Source organism: Armigeres subalbatus, chromosome 2, assembly GCF_024139115.2.
Source record: "Armigeres subalbatus isolate Guangzhou_Male chromosome 2, GZ_Asu_2, whole genome shotgun sequence".
Taxonomy (NCBI): Eukaryota; Metazoa; Arthropoda; class Insecta; order Diptera; family Culicidae; genus Armigeres; species Armigeres subalbatus.
The window spans coordinates 174,241,040-174,263,634 of NC_085140.1; the positions used below are offsets into that span (position 1 = coordinate 174,241,040).

General features: G+C 44.5%; 1 protein-coding gene across 1 annotated transcript in view; it reads left to right on the top strand.

Moving 5' to 3' along the window:
• The window catches only part of LOC134215512 (sodium channel protein Nach-like), a 48,160-nt gene that overhangs the window by 10,810 nt on the left and 14,755 nt on the right, over positions 1-22,595 (top strand). Inside the window, exons 3-4 of the mRNA XM_062694689.1 lie at positions 20,252-20,596; positions 20,689-20,794. Of these exons, the coding sequence (XP_062550673.1) occupies positions 20,252-20,596; positions 20,689-20,794 (451 nt within the window). The remainder of the gene's footprint in view (positions 1-20,251; positions 20,597-20,688; positions 20,795-22,595) is intronic.

The window sequence follows — 22,595 nt, forward strand, 5'->3', positions numbered from 1 at the left end:
GAAATCTTCTAGCAGACATATTGTCACTATGAATGGGGTTCCAATTAATTGGTCTAGCGAAGCTAAATATTTAGGACTTCTGCTAGATCAAAAATTAACTTTTAAAAATCACATTGAAGGCCTTCAAGCCAAATGTAACAAATATATTAAGTGCCTATATCCACTTATAAACAGAAAATCAAAACTTTGTCTTAAGAACAAACTTTTGATTTACAAACAAATTTTTAGACCAACCATGTTGTATGCTGTGCCAATATGGACTAGTTGCTGCAATACCAGAAAGAAGGCACTCCAGAGGATTCAAAATAAAATTTTGAAAATGATTCTGAAGTTGCCTCCGTGGTATAGTACCAATGAACTTCATAGAATTTCTAATATTGAGACATTGCAACAAATGTCCAACAAAATAATTTCCAATTTCAGACAAAAATCGTTGCAATCTTCTATTGCAACGATTAACTCCTTGTACCCTTAGTTTTAAATAGGTTAAGTTTAGTTTAAGTTGAAAACATTGTAATTCCTACATGGTTCAATTCAACCAGAGGAAAAAATTCTAACTGCCAGAGGCAATTGAAATGTATTAATAATAACTAAAAGCGTAACATAGCAAATAAGGATGATAGTGTTAAGAAAACACGGAACACCTAGTCTAAGAGATGAATGCATGTATTAGATAATTAGCAAATAAAATTAGTTAAAAAAAAAAAAAAAAAAAAAAAAATGGAATGTAGTTGCTGATCGATGTCTTCGGGCGTCTCGGGATGCGCTTCGTAATTGATGTTTTTATCCACGCAACGCGGGAACCGATCCCAGTTGGTACTATGGTAGTTACGTCTCCAGAAGAACAGGTTAGTGGTCAGAGATGAGTTCCTGATACACCACCACCCGAGCAGCACAAGTCAGACAAAAATGGTTGCAGCGACTTGATTGTGACTGAATCCGATCTCATATAAGTTGTAGTAATCTATGTGGAACATGTGTACTGCTAGGGCAGGTAGGTAGCGTTGTTGTCCATGTTGGTGAGGTAGATATCGAGGACTACATGAGCACCAGATGTACTCAACCGGGTGGGAGCATCCGGGCTCAATATGATGTAGTGTCCTTCGTCCAGGTCTTGTTGAAGGATGGTGCCATTTTGGTTCAACCTACTGTTCCCCCGGCTCAATGCTTCGCGTTAAGGTCACCAGCGATGATGTACCGCCCACGCCGCCTGGTTAGCTTGATGATGTCTTGTCTCAGGGCCACAGCGGAACCATCCCGTAAGCTTGCTTGTCTGGGGTAATACGCCGCAATGATGGTAATTGGGCTGACAGTAATAGTTACCTCAACTCCTATGGCTTCAACAATTTCCAACTGAAAACTTGGCAGCAAACGGAAGTCGATGTTTCGAAGTAAGGCGATAGCCACTCCTCCTCCAGAGCCAGACCGATCGAGTCTCACAAGTCGAATCAAAAGTCCACATGTGGACAGTTACATCAGACTCGGTGATGGCTGCGATGTCGATGTCCTTTTCGTTAAGGAAGTCGGTCAGTTCAATGCTTTTGTTCTTGACTGAACAAGCGTTCCAATAAGGGATCTTAATGGAACCTTCAGGGTCCATATTTAGAAGAAACGTCATGACCACCGAAGGAGCGGCGTCGAAATGCTTTTCAGCAAATTCGCAGCTGGCGAGCTCCTTGATTTCCTGCGGGGAGTAGAGGTCTTCGGACTGTTGGTCAGTGGGATCATCGTTCCCCCAGACAGATGGAAGAGGATTCCGCAACGGCGGAGTAGCGACTGCCTCGAGGCGTTCCTGCACAGAGGAAACTGGGACACGGGATGTCTTATGATGGTTTGGCTGGAGTGGAGGGAGGTTCGGAAAAGCACACCACAGAGGAGGAAATTGCTGCTCATTCAACGGTGGTTGAGGATCGCGTCGTCGCCCTGGCATATTCTTGGAAAAGGCTTCATTGCGAATGGCAATGAACTCCGCACGCTTTGGGCAGGCACGACTGCTGCCCTCGTGATTAGCATCGCAATCAGCTGCTTGTTCCGTCGGTTGGCTTTTTGAGGTATGATGCGCTGCGGCGCACGCAATACAGTTGTCACATTGCGTTACGTCACGTTTCTTCGGGCGGTACCTCTCCCACTTCACTTTCCGAAGGTCCGCCATTGAGACGGAACCCTTCTCCAAATGTGCCAGGTACAGCACATCCCGGTGGTTGTTTCAATCGGCTCGCTCTATGGGGAACACCTTGATCGGCTTCAACTTATTAGCTTGCAGTTCATCGACAATTGCCTCCGGAGTGTACTCTGGGAAGCCACGAATAATGGCCTTCAGAGGCTTGGTTCTCACATTTCTGGGACAGCAGGTGCTTGCCAACATACTGGTAGTCGGCTGAGGTGTTACAGATGATCTTGGGTATAACACTGATGATTTTGGGCTTGAACACAGGGTATATCTGTTTTTGCCAAGCTTTGTGCGAAGCATGGCGACATCCTTTGCTAGGTGAAGAGGGGTGGAATCTTTACCTTGGCGGAGACTTGCTCGACCGGTAAGCCTGCATACTTATTCTTCTCAAGCAGCCTGTCGTTAATCAACGACGGGTCGGTATCGTCGTGACGCAGCCGTTTGGAGCCACTCGGTCGTTGCTCATCCGCCGGAGCTGCCGATTTTATTCCTTCCGACCCATTGCCACAGCTGCCGATGATTGCAGCGACGCTTTTAGTCTTGCTACCTCAAATAGAGTAGCTAGAGCAGGCGAGACGTCACGCGGGAAGCGCGGAATCGCGAGAAAAGAACTGTAGCAAAAACGAAAACGAAAACAGAGCGCGAGTGAATAACACGACCGATTGTGCCGCTTGTTTGTATTGGAAATGTAAAATTGAATTTTATCAGGTACTGTTAAGAATCGGTTATCCAACCAATCCCGTATGTGCATCTCCAGCACAGACATCAAAATCGATCAACTAGCAAGCTGAGTTCTAATCCTCAATTCAATTAATTCACGGAGAGCGGAATAGTAACTTAATTAAGGTTCCCGCCAGAGAAAACGCGACGTGCGACGCGACGCGGTGCGACTCACGAAAAAAAAATAACAATTATTGTTATTATCTGGCTTCACCCTCAGGCTAGTTTCGAAGCCGATGAATCTCCAAGAGATCCAGCAAATATACCCCTTACGTTTCTTCGCTGTGGAAACTTATCGAAAGTTTTTGAAAAAAATGCATTTCTCAGGGTTAGCCAAATTAGGCACTAAGGTGGCCAAAACCGATACACATCCCCTACTTCATTTTTTCTCAATAGAAATGGAGCAGAAAGCCATGCACTAAACAAATGCCATGGGTTTACCACAAAAGTTCAATGAAATGGACGCAGTAGTTCATCCCAATACTTTGTATACGAGAAAATCTAAAATCATTGGAAAGCTTTTTTCGGCGTTAGCAGCAGTGAAGTAACATTTTCTCACAGGTATCGTTCGATTGCTGTTATTGATTGAAAAGGCGCACTATTAAAAGTAAAACGTTTTTTTTCAGCGCCATAGTTTACACTACATGATATAGTCTTGCCAGTAGTTTTCTTCAAAGTGCAATACACAACCGCCTGATGACTGCTGCCGATCATTGTTAGGGGTCGTACACTAATTACGTAAGCACTTATTATAATTTATTTGTATGGGAAAAATCTTACATGGGGGAAGGAGGGGTCAAAAAAACCAGAAAAAATACTTAATTATTGTACGTAATTTTTGTACGGCCCCTTAGTAAACATATTCAATATTTCAAATTCAAAAATTCACAATTTACGTAATCCTTCACTTGAAATGCAAATTGTTTCAGCGTAGAGCAAGGCAATCTCTGCGTTTGCGAAGTTGATTATCAAGATGTTTACCATGTCATGTGGGCGTCCGTAGAGCATCGTGGCCTCAGAACTGCCCTAACAGAACATATTGGTGTCCAAGGAAAAAACCAAAACCTATTAAGAAAATGTTGACAGGTCTTGATCTCAAATATTTGTCTTTTGTCCTTCTATTTTGCAAAGTTGCTGATATTAGACTTGGGTCCTCGTTCGCTTGCCCATCCCCGCTCTATCGTAATCCCTCCATATGTCTTCTTCTTGTTTTTCTTGGTATCTGCCGTTAGTCCCCTTTGCATGTCCTCCTCTCATTGTTGTCTCTCAAGAAAATGCTTGTTTATTTATTTATTTATATACCTATTTGTATCATTTTTCATCTGACTGTGTTGTCTACATAAAAACTTAAAGCTAAACAGTGTCAGTTGTTATAAAAGCTTAAAAGACGTTGCCGAAATTCTAATGTGCTGATGTTGAAATCGAATACAATGGAACCTTCGTTAAAACGGCGAATCATGACAACGAAGCAGCTGTTAGCAGCATAGTTGGTGGTTTGTGCTGCTTCATACAGCAAAGCTCTAGGTCGAAGTGTTCTAGAAGGGGCATAAAGTTGAATCTTACCTAGCAAATCAGGCACGTCATACTCCGATAGCAGGTACATGGGGCAGTGCATATCTGACGAAGTTGTGTTGAACAGAAATAAACCGAGCGGCCCATACTGCTTGATAAGGATTCCAAACAGCAGAAGCAAATTCTAGTTGAGGGCGTACTAACGAACAGTAATGTGATTTGAAGCACAAAAGTTCACGGAATTCACTGGAAATTTTGAAAATGAATCCAAGCTGACGAATTGCTATATCAATGGTAGTTGTTAGATGATGACTGTAAGTTAGCCTGTAGGACACCAAGATCTTTAACATGGTCAAAGCGTTGAAAAGTAATTCCTGCAATCTTGTAATCGAAAACCAAAGTCTCGACTGTCGGGCGAAAGCTAATGTCGTAGCAATTGGAGACAGCAAGAACCATCATATTCCGATCACACCAATCCTTGAAGATGTCCAAAAGCTTCTGCAGTTCTTGGCAGTCCGCCAATTTTCGAACAACGAGATACATTTTGAGATCATCCGCAAGCAACAGCAAGCCCCCACATTGTCAGATGAAGGTAACATCTTTCACGAAGAGCGAAAACAGCAATGGGCCAAGCGTACTTCCTTGAGGGACACCCAAGCCGTTCGAGAAACAGTGAGATGAGTAGTTTCCTATGATGACGTAAGGATTTAAGCCAATTGCAGAAAGCTATAGAGCATCCAATTTTCCCCAATTTAGCGAGAAGTATATATGATTACCTTTATCAAACGCTGCTTTAATATCCGTATACACGGCATCGATTTGATACTTTTTGCTCACGTTGTGCCAAACGATGTAAAGCTTATGAGATTCGTTTCCACAGACCGACCAGAAAAGAAACCATGTTGACACGGACCGATATAATTCTTACAGCAGGCAAATAACCTCTCGTAAATGTCCCTATACAGATGAAATATCACCAAGAATGTCAACTATGTAAACATCTGCATGGTATTTGGTAATTACTTAAGCCCCTTAAATTCCCTTTCTATACTACTGTATTACTGTACTTTTCTAACTTCGACCAAACCGTAAGTTTTTTCGGATCCGTAAAACTAACCTTATGTATAATTATATAGAAAGTCCTGACTTTAGCTGCTTTACTTTATGCTTTATGCTAGACTTTATGCTTCACGGAAAACGAGCCTCCCAAAAAATAAACAATAAAAAATAATAACAATATAGGAAATAAACTATTCAAGAAGATTATCACAGGTGTTTATTTTTCCTTCCTACCTTGGGCATTTATCTGTCCAATCGCTAACATTTCGTTCTCAGCTCAGGAGACAGCGATTCCAGCGGAGGTGAACCCCTGGCCTTCAATTTCAACTGTATGAGATTATATCTCGCTGGTAATATACTGTAATAAAAGAGTTGAAAACCACCAAAGGAGATAATAAATAATTCATCGTCACATATGTGCATCAATGCAGGGTGAACATCACATCAGTAGTGAAAATGACGTCCCCAAGTACAGGGACTTTCCATTTGGGCAATGAGCTATCCAAATCATTTGCTATTATTCAAAGAACCTGTCAGTTTTTTGGAACCATTCCTTATTCATTAGACCTACTGGGCATATCGAACCCACTCCACAGGAACGATTTTAAACTAATCTGTTATACCACTGTGCAAGTTTGTTGGACCGTCATACTGTATGGATGTCACCTATACTGTGCCTATCATACCATCATGCAGACGACGCATTTGAATCTGCCATTTTTCACCAAATTTTTGTTCTATTTAGTGATTTTCCCATCTTCAATCAGCATGTCAATGGTATTCATCGGTTGCCGATTCCATTCGGCACAGTATCGCCTTATTGCACGAAAGTTAGTTGAACTGCTCTGTGGGTACGAGTCATACGGAGAAAACAAAATATTACAGAATGCCAAACATAGTCTCAAGATGATTCTCATTAGCGCACTGATCTTGTTTACGTTCGAAGTCATCTGCGACATTGGCTCAAGTGCAAATTTGTCCAAAAGTCTTATTTCCATGGGATCATACATTGTACCACATTTGATTACATTCACGGCCATGATCCAGTACACATATTTTGTAAGCGTGATTCATCAGATCACGAAGTACTCGAACCGCATTCTGAAGGAGCAAATTATTAATCAGCATACAGCAAACGAGAAAGATACTTTCAATACATTAGAATTTCTTCAACAAAAAACTCTTCTAATCAATCATTTGATGTATGACGTGAATAAGATATTCGGATGGTTTTTGCTGAACACAATATTTATGGTGATAGTTGTATCTAGCGTGCTGTTCTTAGAAGTTTATCAGTTCAGTCATCAAAAAAATACATCGATGGAAAGCCTTATTTATTTCATGTACACAATTTCCTATATCATCTTGCAATTTGGCTACCTTATGCTGTTTCTTTACCCAAATCATCTAGTGAAGTATGAGGTAAGAGCGATATAAATTGTGATATTTTTCTTATGCAGTTAATCTCTAATATCAGTAATTGATATCTCAGATGAAAAAAATTGGCCTCAATCTTTGTGGTGTGGAGAACCTGAAGCTAAATGAAGTAGTAAGTGAAACAATATGTTTCTTTGTATTATTATATTCAGCATAACAGCATTTATTTTATCAATTCTAGGTAGAGAAATTCTCACGTCAATTATTATTAAATGATGGTTATTATATGGCCTGCGGTATTGTAGAACTAGACTTGCAAATTCTGTCTCCCGTATGCTGATCAGAAATATCCTAAAACGATTATCTATAATGACTATATGTTTTCCTTTTAGATATTTGGCGCATTGACAACTTACATGATACTGCTTATACAATACGATACTGGAGTTTACAGATAAAGCCTTAGCTCTCTCAATACTATTGAATTCTTCTTTTCAATTAATCAAAGTTAACATCAATCATTGCTGAGTATTCCAGCTTAACCCTTTCAGAACGGATGGGTCATATATGCCCAGCGTTATAGATTGACTGTGTAAAATCATGGATGAGAGATAGGTCCCCACTTTCTTCAGCAAAATTGATCGCCGGGATGCTGGCTTTGCAGGAAAAATATCGAGGGGTTTGCCTATACCCTGGAAATAGCCGAAACCTTGGGAAGATTTCGCTTCTGAGAGCATGCAAATGAATCTGACATGTTTGAATCCTAAATCACATTGTTTGACAGGTCTGAATAATCAGGCAAGTTGAGTCATCCTGAACGTTATGTCTGTGATAACTTTCAAGAATACGATGTACTCAAGGTACTCCAAAACGTTCTGGAGATCAGGCTACTGTATCTACCGGACCAACAAATGTTATTGCAATTCCCTCATCACTGGTAAACACTCAATCTGGTTCAATAAGTATATACGCATCATGCAAATCCAATTTAGTTAAATACGAGATGTTCAAGGTACTAAAAAAAAGTTCTGGAGTTCAGCCCACAGTGAGTGGAATTCTATCAGCTCAATGGACCTGCTGTGATGCTTAGCGCTAAACGAATATATCGTTTAGGACTTGGTTGATCAGGTAGATCGCACGTTCTGAGCTACAGGCCGGTTTGAAGAACCAAAAAGGCCTGCAGCAGCTTTTAGAGTATTGTGTGAAAGCCTATCGGCTCAATGGACCTACTGTGATGTTTATCGATGCACGGATACTTTGTTTAGGGCTTGGTTGATCATGTAGATCGCATATTTTGACGTTTTGGAAAACCAAAATGGCCTGTAGTAGCTTGTAAAAGTAATAAGTGCAATACTATCAGCCGAGCTGAATGGAGAAGTCTTTTATGTGCAGCACAGGCCACTCCGGCCTTAGTCTGATGATAAATAAACTATCAGCTTAATGAACCTGCTGGGATGTTTAGCGTTGCACGTATACATAGTTCACGACTTGGATGATAGAGTAGGTAGCATCTTTTCAACTCCCGATCTTTTTGTAGAACCAACAAGACTTGTAGCAGCTAGTAAACATTATGAATGAAATTCTATCAACTCAATGGCTGGCATGTTTAACAATGCGCGGATACTTAAATCAGGACTTGGTTGATCGGGTAGATCGCATGTTTTAAACTCCAGGACATTTTGGAGAACTCTAAAGGCCTGTAGTAGTTTGTAAAAGTAATGAGTGAAATCCTTTCGGCTCAATAGACCTGCTGGAATGTTTAGCGTTGCACGTAAACATCGTTCAGGACTTGGTTGATCGGGTAGATCGTATGTTCTGAACTCCATGCCGTTTTGGAGACCCTAAAATAGGTTACTTACTTACTTACTTATGGATCCTGTACACCTCCGGTGGTGCAAAGGGCCGACTTGAAAGATCTCCATCCTGAGCGTTGCCCGGCTATCGCTTTAACCTGTGGCCAGGTTAGATTTCGGTCGACTTCTTTTATTTCTTTATTGAGGCTTCGCCGCCATGAGCCTCTGGGTCTGCCTCTGCTGCGATGTCCCGCTGGGTTCCAGTATAATGCTTGTTAACAGATTTCGTTTCCGTCCCTACGTAGAGTGTGGCCGACCCAACCCCACTTCCGATCCCGAAGTTCTGTTGCTATCGGCCTCTGGTGACAACGACGATAGAGCTCGTTGTTTGAGATCCAGTTGTGAGGCCACCAGGCCCGAATTATATTCCGCAGGCATCTGCTAATGAACACCTGCAGCCGTTGAGTGTTCTCCACTGATACACACCATGTTTCGCTAGCGTATAACAGCACAGATTTCATGTTAGAGTTGAAAATTCGTATTTTGGTGCATTCACTTATCTGCCTGTTCTTCCAGATATTTCCTGAATTCTTGATCCGTGCGCCTATGTCGATCTTGGTACCGCCGTCTGACGCCATTTGGCTTTCAACATTCTCCACTGGTTGCCCGGCTACTGTGAAACTGGAAGGAGTCACCGTGTTTACATCCAACGATTTGGTTTTGTTGACGTTGATGACTAAACCTGCCGAGGAGGAGCGCTCGGCAAGGTCGTTGAGCTTACTCTGCATATCAGAGCGCCAATTCGAAGTCGTTTAGGTGCTCCATGGTTATAGGCTGCCATAACAGCCCGCGGTTTGGTTCACGGTCAATCGCATGTACCAGAATCTCATCGATTACGATGAGGAACAGTAACGGCGATAGAATACATCCTTGCCTCACACCAGCTACGACCCGGATAGGGTCGGACAGGACCCCATTGTGCAGCACTCTACACGAAAAGGCCTCGTACTGTGCTTTGATGAGGCCGATGATTTTCTCAGGAACCCCCTTGCGTCTCAGGGCGCCCCACATATTCTCGTGATTGAGACGGTCGAAAGCTTTTTCGTAGTCAATGAATACCAAGTAAAGGGACTCTTGGAATTCGTTGACCTGCTCCAGAATTATGCGGAGCGTGACAATATGGTCCACACAGGTCCACAAAAATAAATAAATAAATAATTTTGCACAGAAGTTTGAGAACGGTACACAGCAACATAATGCCTCGCCAGCTATCGCATACAGTCAGGTCACCCTTTTTGGACACCTTCACTAAGATACCTTGCATCCAGTCGACCGGGAAAGTTGCGGTGTCCCAGATATTACGAAATAAACGATGCAGTAGTTGAGCGGATGTCATGGGGTCAGCTTTGAGCATCTCGGCTGATATGCGGTCGACCCCTGGGGCTTTATTCGATTTCATGCCGATTTTGAATTTTTTTTCCTTGGGAAAAATGGGAAAAAACAATGTTTTTTTTTCAATAACTCCAGAATGCAATGGCCGATTGGGTCAATTTTCAATAGCGAAAAATTAGCAAGGATTCCATGGCGAATGCAACCTGTTGCAAGCAAACCGGATAAGGCTACGTACGAAAAAGTGTTTCTCACATTTTGTTTGTACACACACACATACATACATACATACATACATACAGACATGGGGGCAGCAGGGACTTTGTCCAAGGTCTTGACGACCCCTCCCCATGGTCACCGCGAGTTAGACCGGGACCATCGTCCCTAACCCCTAATCCCAAGGCGTCAAGCGACCCGTGCCGAGGGGATGCATGGCCAGGGGGGTGAAATAATAAGCTAGGCCTTTAACGGAGCCTGTGGGGTACCTGGGCACCCTCCACAGTAATTGTCCCTTACCGCGTCATGCTGGGCTCTGGCGTGGTGGACCTCTTTTCCCGAGCAACTCGTGGGACCAAAATGGAAAACCAAGTCAATTCTTCGATTAGTGGTAGTAGTGTAGGCGACAACCCCTTCGCAAGAAGTGGGTTGTTCAGGTCTCCGCCTAGGAGGCCAGAGGCAATAGTCGGCAGCTCAGTGCGCAGCGCCAGCGTGGGTCACTCAACCTTCCTCTCGGCTAAAAAAACGCCGATAGGGGTTATTGACGGCCCATGGCTTGTGGAGGCGATGAACCGCAAACGCGATGGGCTTTTGGCCTTCGAGGTGGCGACGGAACAGCTGGACGCCATCATCGACTTTGCGTCATCGAAGCATAATATCAGCAAGGACCTCAAGAGGAGCTTGCAGAAACTTCGAAAGTCGATGCTGGACGCCAAGCTGGAGAGGGCGGTCGGGACGGCCAAGTGTAAACCCGTGAAATCGGTGGATTCGAGGTCTACCCAGACTGAGGCCCAAGGATTCGCGGACTCGGGCAAGGTCGAATCGACCGAGGGCGTGCCAGCGAAGACGGTGATACCAAAGTCTACCCAGACTGAGGCTCAAGTATTTGCGGGTACGTCGGGGGTGACTGCTCCAACGGAGCCAACCGGGCGGGTTCCGAGCCCGAGGACGGAAAGGGGTCCTCGTCAAGGCTGGGGCAGGCGTAGGCACCGCGTCGGCAAGTCCCTCTGTGTGCTGGCGAATAGGCCCTATCGCAGAAAGGTCAATTTGGGGTGCACGCGGCATCATCATTCTTGATACCAGTCGTGCAGCGGGAAGCTGGCGCGAAGTCGACCCTTCCCACCTTCCGAGGACATAGGGCGTGGTAAGGCCACCTGGAAAGCCGGCAACGCACTGGCACGATACCATGGTGTTCTTCTAAAAAAGCGAGTTACGATGTTCGGTGCTGCAAGGACACGCAGCTAACCCCGAGGGTGCGTTGTTCACTGGCCCCCCTTTGAAGCATTACTTTCTGGTTGTACCGAAGGGACTATGGGCTTGGCGGCAATGGAAACGGTTTAGCGGGTCGGGGATGTAGTCCTGCCTCCCTCAGTGATCCCTAACCCCACACTTCCTGGTCAACCCAGGATGTCTGTTGAGCAGATTCCCCCTCCATTGCTTAGGAAGAAAAAAAACACATACAGACATCACCTCAATTCGTCGAGCTGAGTCGATTGGTGTATAACACTATAGGTCTCCGAGCCTTCTTTCAAAAGTTCGGTTTTGGAGTGATCCTATAGCATTTACGATCCTGTTGCCTTACGTAACTTAATTCACCGAGTAGTGATATTGCCTTTCTCGCATTGAGCCAAGACACCAACCTTGTATGGTGCTAAAATGGTTAAATATACCATCTCCTTTATAACTTTTTAACACAACGGTCGATCGTTATAAAATTTAATAGTGATCAACTAGGTTTTGTCTCCTGTCGAATGCAACTTGACAGACATTTGCTTAGCTCATTAAGCTAAGTCGATTGGTATACAACACTTTGGGCCTACGTGGCTTCTATAAAAAGTTCGTTTTCGGAGTGAAATTAAAGCCTTTCGATACAACTTTGTTGTACGAGAAAGGCAAACATAGTGATCCCAGGATTTCCCGGGATACCGGAAAAATGTCATCCCGGGACAGCGAAAATGGCTGGAATCTCAAATACTCATGCAATGGCGGGCATAGAAAAGCTTTCAATTAATAACTGAGGAAATGCTGAAATAATACTAAATTGAAAAGTAGACCAAGTTCCAGTCGGAATGTAGAGCCATTGAAGATGAAGAATTTCATTTAATATATATCATTTTTGCCTTTCTCGTATACAAAGTATACGCAAAGGCTATATGTTCGCTCCAAAAACGAACTTTTTATAGGAGTCCCGGAGACCCATAGTGTTATATACCGATCGACTCAGCTCGACGAATTGAAGTGATGTCTGTGTGTACGTGTGAGTCTGGGTGTGGGTATGCGGGTGTGTATGTGTGTGTGTGTGTGTGTGTGTATGTGCGCAAAATAATCTCATCCATTTTTCAGGCACTTATCATTAACCGATTTGCTCGCAACAAGTTGCATTCGACGCGGAATCTTGTCCCATTGTTTCGTATTGAAAATTGGCCGAATCGGACTACGGGCTTCGGAGTTATGGCCAAAATATATTTGTTTACAACAAAAATTCTCACTCACTTTTTAGACACTTACTCTTAGCTGATTTACTCGCAACAAGTTTCATTCAACGCAGAATCATGTCCCATTGTTTCGTATTGAAAATTGAACAGATCGGACTATGGGTTTCGAAGTTATGGCCAAAATCCACTTTTTCACATGATAAACACGTACAAAATTCTCACTCATTTTTTAGGCACTTATGCTTAACCGATTTGCTCGCAACAAGTTGCATTCGACGCAAAATCTTGTCCCATTGTTTCGTATTGAAAATTGGCCGAATCGGACTATGGGCTTCGGAGTTATGGCCAAAATATATTTTTATACAACAAAAAATCTCACTCACTTTTTAGACACTTACTCTTAGCTGATTTACTCGCAACAAGTTTCATTCAACGCAGAATCATGTCCCATTGTTTCGTATTGAAAATTGGACAGATCGGACTATGGGTTTCGAAGTTATGGCCAAAATCCACTTTTTCACATGATAAACACGTACAAAATTCTCACTCATTTTTCAGGCACTTATCCTTAACCGTTTTGCTCGCAACAAGTTTCGTTCGACGCGAAATCCTGTCCCATTGTTTCGTATTGAAAATTGGTCGAATCGAACTATGGGATTCGAAGTAATGGCCAAAATACATTTGTTGACAGGAAAAATTCTCACTCATTTTTTAGGCACTTACTTTTAGCCGATTTGCCTGCAACAAGTTGCATTCGACGCAGAATCTTGTTCCATTGTTTCGTATTGAAAATTAAACAGATATGGCCAAAGTTTATTTTTTTGCCTTTTTGCCTTTCTCGTATACAAAGTATACGTAAAGGCTATATGTTCGCTCCAAAAACGAACTTTTTATAGGAGTCCCGGAGACCCATAGTGTTATATACCGATCGACTCAGCTCGACGAATTGAAGTGATGTCTGTGTGTATGTGTGTGTTTTTTTTTTTTTTTCGGCCCTTGACGTCTTCGGTTTCCTCTTGTTCTTGACCAGGGTCCAGGAGGCGTCATTCCCCTCTATTTCCCTGGTCTGGTGCGGCTGAGAACTTTCAGCCTGCCGTAACCCCTTACCACCGTCTTGCCTGAGTGGACGGACCCTTCCAGGTCCTTCCTCCCCCGGTTTTGGAGGTACCTGACCGGGGTTCAGCTTCCCAGCCCCACTACCCTTGTTCGGGGTAGTAACCCTCCGCGTTTTAGAGCGGCCACCAGGGAGCTCATCCCCTGAGACTGTCTCCCCGTTTTGTGTCTGCTCCGTTGGAGTAGTCACCCCGACGTACCCGCAAATACTTGAGCCTCAGTCTGGGTAGACTTTGGCACCACCGTCTTAGCTGGCACGCCTTCGGTCGACTCGACCTTGCCCGAGTCCGCGAATCCTTGGGCCTCAGTCTGGGTAGACCTCGACTCCACCGATTTCACGGGTTTACACTTGGCCTTCCCGACCGCCCTCTCCAGCTTGGCGTCCAGCATCGACTTTCGAAGTTTCTGCAAGCTCCTCTTGAGGTCCTTGCTGATATTATGCTTCGATGACGCAAAGTCGATGATGGCGTCCAGCTGTTCCGTCGCCACCTCGAAGGCCGAAAGCCCATCGCGTTTGCGGTTCATCGCCTTCACAAGCCATGGGCCGTCAATAACCCCTTCCGGTGTTTTTATAGCCGAGAGGAAGGTTGAGTGACCCACGCTGGCGCTGCGCACTGAGCTGCCGACTATTGCCTCTGGCCTCCTAGGCGGAGACCTGAACAACCCACCTCTTGCGAAGGGGTTGTCGCCTAGACTACTACCACTAATTGAAGAATTGACTTGGTTTTCCATTTTGGTCCCACGAGTTGCTCGGGAAAAGAGGTCCACCACGCCAGAGCCCAGCATAACGCGGTAAGGGACAATTACTGTGGAGGGTGCCCAGGTACCCCACAGGCTCCGTTAAAGGCCTAGCTTATTATTTCACCCCCCTGGCCATGCATCCTCTCGGCACGGGTCGCTTGACGCCTTGGGATTAGGGGTTAGGGACGATGGTCCCGGTCTAACTCGCAGTGGGCATGGGGAGGGGTCGTGAAGCCCTTGGACAAAGTCCCTGCTGCCCCCGAGTGTGTGTGTATGTGTGTGCGTATGTGTGTGTGTATGTGTGTGCGTATGTGTGTGTATGTGTGTGTGTATGTGTGTTTTTTTTTTTCTTCCTAAACAATGGAGGGGGAATCTGCTCAACAGACATCCTGGGTTGACCAGGAAGTGCTGGGTTAGGGGCCACCTCCAATGAGGGAGGCAGGACTGCATCCCCGACCAGCTAAACCGTTTTCATTGTCGCCAAGCCCATCGTCCCTTCGGTACAACCAGAAAGTAATGCTTCAAAGGGGGCCAGTGCATAACGCACCCTCGAGGTTAGCTGCGTGTCCTTGCAGCATCGAACATCGTGACTCGCTTTTTAGAAGAACACCATGGTATCGTGCCAGCGCATTGCCGGCTTTCCAGGTGGCCTTACCACGCCCTATGTCCTCGGAAGGTGGGCAGGGTCGACTTCGCGCCTGCTTCCCTCTGCACGACTGGTATCAAGAATGATGATGTCGCGTGCACCCCAAATTGACCTTTCTGCGATAGGGCCTATTCGCCAGCACACAGAGGGACTTGCCGACGCGGTGCCTACGCCTGCCCCAGCCTTGACGAGGACCCCTTTCCGTCCTCGGGCTCGGAACCCGCCCGGTTGACCGACGCCGCGAAAGCGACGATACCATGTTGTTTTTCACGCGGCCACTTGTTCGATAAAAGGATCGAGTTCGACCACAGGACACCGGTATGACCCATGAAGCCGACTCCGAACCCTTGGACCACCTCTTATTTGCGCCTGAACTAGCCATTCCTCGAGTCCACGCGCCACCTTCTGTGTAGCTCCGAGACGATTTGGACGATAGCCGATAAAACGGCGTTCCAGCCAACTTCATCTTTACACATCCTCCGGACTAGGTTGTCCGGGGTAGTATCCAGACCACATGTGGCAAGCATGTGGTCACGCATTGTGCGAAAACGCGGGCACACGAACAACACGTGTTCCGCCGTTTCCTCTAAACCTACGCACACCGGACACTCGGGCGAGGCCGAGTGTCCGAACCGGTGTAGGTACTGTCTGAAGCAACCATGGCAACCAAACCAACCAAACCAAAGCAACTTAGGCACATGAGCCTATACGTACTTTCTAACTTAGTTCTGTAGCAGTTAATACGCAGGGCCGTGCCCCAAGCTGGCCCCCCATACCTCAGTATGGACAGAACAACGCTAGCCAGAAGCTTGCGCTTGCTGGCATAAACCGCAGAGCTATTGGACATCATCCGGGACAATGCCGCTATAGCTGTGGAGGCACGCTTGCAGTGCCTTGACGTGGCTACCAAAGGTGAGCTTATCGTCGATCATTACCCCCAAGAGTTTGATGGAGCGTTCAGAGGTGACCGTGCAGTTGCCTGCCCTTATCACCGCTTGTTGCTCCGACTTTCGGTTGTTCACAACAACCACCTCAGTCTTGTGGTGAGCCAGTTCTAACTTCCTGGAACTCATCCACTCCTCCACAATTGCGATCGAGTGGGCTGCAGTCAATTCCACCTCTTCGATCGATTCGCCGTAGACCTCCAGCGTAATATCGTCAGCAAAGCCGACGATTGCCACGCCCACCGGGAACTTCAACCTCAAGACACCGTCGTACATGACGTTCCATAACACCGGACCCAGTATGGAACCTTGCGGAACCCCTGAGGTTATGTCAACGCACTTCCAACCCGCCTCCGTGTCGTATACCAGTACTCGATTCTGGAAGTAGCTTCCGAGAATCTTGTACAGGTACTCAGGAATTCCAAGACGCAGGAGCGCATCTGCAATAGCTGCCCAACTGGCACTATTGAAAGCATTCCTCACGTCGAGAGTCACTACTGCACAATAGCGAACTCCCCTCCTCTTACGCTGAATAGCTATCTCCGCGGATTTGGTAACCGACAAGATAGCGTCTACGGTCGACTTACCCTTTCGGAAGCCAAACTGGTTACTCGATAGGCCATCCGCACCCTCCGTGCGTATCAACAACCTGTTGAGGATGATCTTCTCGAGCACTTTCCCCGCCGTATCAAGCAGGCATATTGGTCTATATGCCGACGGATCCCCCGGTGATCCCGCTTTTGGCAATAGGACCAAGCTCTGCCTTTTCCGTGCTTCAGGAAGACTCCTCGTCCAGGCATCTCTGCATGGCAGATCTGAACATCTCGGGAGCCTCGGCAATGGCCGCTTTGATGGCCAGGTTCGGAATACCATCCGGTCCTGGCGCCTTACCTACACTAAGGGACTGTGCAATCCCCGCAAGTTCCGCCACCGTTACTCTTCCCTCGTCGGCCACCCTGGCCCGTGGCAGCTCCACAAAGGGAGGCCAGGGACTTGGATCGTGACGTGGGAAGAGCCCCGCGATGATCCTCTCCAGCATCTCTGGAGACCGCTCTGTAGGGGCCATCGCCCCACGTGTCTTGGCCATTACGACCCTATAGGCGTCACCCCATGGATTCGCGTTGGCACTTTGACACAGGCCCTCGAAGCAGGCTTTTTTGCTTGATCTAATCTCAGTCTTCAGAGCGGCTCTAGCAGCCACGAACGCCACCCGTCGTTCAACACGCTCCTCTTCTGTGTGGATGTGTGTGTGTGTGTGTGTATGTGTGTGCGCAAAATAATCTCACTCATTTTTCAGGCACTTATCCTTAACCGATTTGCTCGCAACAAGTTGCATTCGACGCGGAATCTTGTCCCATTGTTTCGTATTGAAAATTGGCCGAATCGGACTATGGGATTCGGAGTTATGGCCAAAATATATATTTTTTACAAGAAAAATTCTCACTCTTAGCCGATTTACTCGCAACAAGTTTCATTCAACGCAGAATCTTGTCCCATTGTTTCGTATTGAAAATTGGACAGATCGGACAATGGATTTCGAAGTTATGGCCAAAATCCACTTTTTCACATGATAAACACGTACAAAATTCTCACTCATTTTTCAAGCACTTATCCTTAACCGATTTGCTCGCAACAAGTTTCGTTCGACGCGAAATCCTGTCCCATTGTTTCGTATTGATAATTGGTCGAATCGAACTATGGGATTCGAAGTAATGGCCAAAATACATTTGTTGACAAGAAAAATTCTCACTCATTTTTTAGGCACTTACTTTTAGCCGATTTGCCTGCAACAAGTTGCATTCGACGCAGAATCTTGTTCCATTGTTTCGTATTGAAAATTAAACAGATCGGTATTAAACAGATATGGCCAAAGTTTATATTTTTGCGTGTGTGTATGTGTGTGTGTGTATGTGTGTGCGCAAAATAATCTCACTCATTTTTCAGGCACTTATTTTTAACGGATTTTCTCGCAAGGAGTTGCATTCGACGTGGAATCATGTCCCATTGTTTCGTATTGAAAATTGGCAGAATCGGACTATAGGCCTCGGAATTATGACCAAAATATATTTTTCATAAGAAAAATTCTCACTCACTTTTTAGGCACTTACTCTTAGCTGATTTACTCGCAACAAGCTTCATTCGACGTAGAATCTTGCCCAATTGTTTCGTATTGAAAATTGGTCCAATCGGACTATGGGTTTCGAAGTTATGGCCAAAATTCATTTTTGCCTTTCTCGTATACAAAGTATACGTAAAGGCTATATGTTCGCTCCAAAAACGAACTTTTTATAGGAGTCCCGGAGACCCATAGTGTTATATACCGATCGACTCAGCTCGACGAATTGAGGTGATGTCTGTGTGTGCGTGTGTGTATGTGTGTGTGTATGTGTGTGCGCAAAATAATCTCACTCATTTTTCAGGCACTTATCCTTAACCGATTTGCACTTATCCTTAACCAAGTTGCATTCGACGCGGAATCTTGTCCCATTGTTTCGTATTGAAAATTGGCCCAATCGGACTATGGGATTCGGAGTTATGGCCAAAATATATTTTTTTTACAACAAAAATTCTCACTCTCTTTTTGGACACTTACTCTTAGCTGATTTACTCGCAACAAGTTTCATTCAACGCAGAATCTTGTCCCATTGTTTCGTATTGAAAATTGGACAGATCGGACAATGGATTTCAGTTATGGCCAAAATCCACTTTTTCACATGATAAACACGTACAAAATTCTCACTCATTTTTTAGGCACTTATCCTTAACCGATTTGCTCGCAACACGTTTCGTTCGACGCGAAATCCTGTCACATTGTTTCGTATTGATAATTGGTCGAATCGAACTATGGGATTCGAAGTAATGGCCAAAATACATTTGTTGACAAGAAAAATTCTCACTCATTTTTTAGGCACTTACTTTTAGCCGATTTGCCTGCAACAAGTTGCATTCGACGCAGAATCTTGTTCCATTGTTTCGTATTGAAAATTAAACAGATCGGTATTAAACAGATATGGCCAAAGTTTATATTTTTTGCCTGTGTGTATGGGTGTGTATGTGTGTGCGCAAAATAATCTCACTCATTTTTCAGGCACTTATTTTTAACGGATTTTCTTGCAACGAGTTGCATTCGACGCGGAATCTTGTCTCATTGTTTCGTATTGAAAATTGGCCCAATCGGACTATGGGCTTCGGAATTATGGCCAAAATATATATTTTTTATAAGAAAAATTCTCACTCACTTTTTAGGCACTTACTCTTAGCTGATTTACTCGCAACAAGCTTCATTCGACGTAGAATCTTGCCCAATTGTTTCGTATTGAAAATTGGCCCAATCGGACTATGGGTTTCGAAGTTATGGCCAAAATTCATTTTTGCCTTTCTCGTATGCAAAGTATACGTAAAGGCTATATGTTCGCTCCAAAAACGAACTTTTGATAGGAGTCCCGGAGACCCATAGTGTTATATACCGATCGACTCAGCTCGACGAATTGAGGTGATGTCTGTGTGTGCGTGTGTGTGTATGTGTGTGTGTATGTGTGTGCGCAAAATAATCTCACTCATTTTTCAGGCACTTATCCTTAACCGATTTGCAAGTTGCATTCGACGCGGAATCTTGTCTCATTGTTTCGTATTGAAAATTGCCCCAATCGGACTATGGGCTTCGGAATTTTGGCCAAAATATATTTTTTTATAAGAAAAATTCTCACTCACTTTTTGGCACTTACTCTTAGCTGATTTACTCGCAACAAGTTTTTTTCGACGTAGAATCTTGTCCAATTGTTTCGTATTAAAAATTGGCGGAATCGGACTATGGGATTCGGAGTAATGGTCAAAATACATTTTTCAAAAATGTACCCTCAGCCGATTTTCTCTCAGGAAGTTGCAGAGTGGGGCTTATGGCTTTTCCTCGGTCCCATTGTTTCCTATTGAAAATTGGTCGGATCGGACTATAGGATCAGAAGTTATGGTCAAAATACTTTTTATCATACCAAAAGTGCGTAGAAATTACTCACTGAAAGAAACGAGAAAAGCACTATCACCACTAGGTGGATTAATCTGGTTTTTTTAATAGTCTTACTTTAATTTATATTATATCAACAATATTAAACACATGAATGTCCCTCTCATTTCTTCAGTAACAACTTATCCAGAACGGGAGACACAGAGCGCATCGAACGCATCCTGACTTTGTTCCAAACACTTGTCAACCTAACCGTTTCGGATTTCAACCCATTAGCATCATTCGTGGCCAACGATAGCAACTATACGCATAACTCACCGTCGTTATTCATGTCGGCGTTGCTGTCCAACGTTGACATCCTGTCGGTGGTCAGTGCCGTACATCCGCACGTTGACGTGGCCATAAACAGCTTCGATCCTGCTTACAACGATTTGCCCATAAAGCAAGTCATAACAGAACGTGGTATCTGCTACACGCTCAATGCTCCGCTCTCGCGGCTTCAGTACATCCCAAAAGGAAGGTCGGTTCTGACATGAATTATTTTTGTGTTTAGTTATTTGGCCATATGAACTTATATAAAATGATTTTATTATTCTATTTGTTAACTTTCAGCCATAATATTGATATTCACGAAGATATGCCTAATGAGCCAATAACTTGTGCCTATTCAAAAAACCAATGCTATATGAAAATCGATACTTTTGAATCAACTATGTCGGTAAGTTTTTTAACCTTTTGCAGGGATGAACAAAAATATAGCGTGACTCGCAGTTATTTATCCACATGTATCCCTTGGGGTTTTTTAACCGCCGTACAGGTTTTGGTCTGAAGGGTCTACCATTTTCATAAAACGTTTTCCAGAAACAGGGTTTATGGATAAATGAAAAAAGACTGGTTCGTGAATGAATGAAACATCAGTTTTTCCAGCAATCTGAAAACATATAACCTGTTGAAAAATTCCTTTTCACCGTGACGTAGATTAATGAAGAATTGGCGGAAACTGCATAAATCCATTAAAAAATTACAGAAAATATTTTTCCTGCTCCTTAATACACTTTCATTTTCACCGTTCAACAAATCTTCAAAGTGCTCCTTCCACCTGGCTGCCACCATAGTCTTGTCTGTCAGCAAATTCCCCTCTCGGTCATTGCACATGGCGGGCATTGGCGCAGTCTTATCCCGCGTGCCATTGACAGTTGCGTAAAACCTCCGCATATCGTTTCTATCCATGTTTTCCTGTGCTTCAGCTATCACACTCTCTTCGTGTTGTATTTTTTCTGCGGTGGATTCGTTTCTCTTCTGCCCTTGCTACACTGTACCGCTCTCTGTTGGAACGGGTACGAGTCACTAGCATTCGACACCTAGCAACATTTTTCTCATCCGTCATTCGCTGGCACTCCTCATCAAACAGACCATTTCGTTGGCGTCGCTGTGCAGTGCCTAACATTTACTGCGCTGTTGTAGTCACAGCTTTTTTTTTTTTATCTTTCGTTTATTTGGAAGGCTCATTTGCCGTGAAGCGTTACGGAGCCGAAATCAAGTTTAACAATACATTTCTTGATTCTTATACATAGTGTTAGTTTTGGGGAACCGAAAGACTCGCGGTTTAGTCGAGGTTAGGGAATACAATAATACAGTAGGATAGGAAAGGATTTTAGGGTGCTCAAGTAATTACGATGCTGATGTTCACAAAGTTGACATTCCTCGCATTTTTACATCTGTAACGGGATAAACAAACTTTTTTTTTGAGACAACGACGAGAGGAATACATACGGAAGGGATTAACGACAGACATGGAAATGTACAACAAGAGGAAGACATTCGATATGGGGTACGACAGACAAGGGAATGGGCAGACAATAATTACAGTTTTACATCAGCAACTTTCAAAAATTGGTGGACCAGGGACATGTACTCGAGATCAAGGCCCGACAACACTTCCCTAATAGGCTTTGGTTGTTTTCCTCGGACCCGGAGATGTTCAGTTAGCGCAGATCTGGGGTCACGATGCTCCTCGCACGCCCACACGACATGATCGATGTCCTGATAATCCTCGCCGCAAACACAGAGATTTCCTTCCGAGAGCCCCACTCTGAAAAGATGTGCATTTAGAGTGTAGTGATTGGACATTAGACGACACATGGTTCAAATGAAGTATCGTCCCATATTTAATTTTTTGAATGCTTCGACACCTGCGGGCGAATTGTATACAGCCATCTACCCAACACCCCATTTGTCCATTTCTTTTGCCAGTTGTTCAAGGTTTCCTGACGAACTAATGTGGAAAATTCATCGAAGGTGATTTTCCGATCGTAAATATAACCTTCCAACGCGCCCACCTTAGCCAAAGAGTCCGCTTTCTCATTTCCCGGGATCGAGCAATGAGAAGGGACCCAAGCCATGGTGATTGTGTAAGACCGTTGTGATAAGGCACTCAAAGCTTTCCGTATCCCATTCAGAAGATACGCTGAGTGCTTAACTGAGTTTCAATGACCGAACAGCCTCCAAGGAACTTAGAC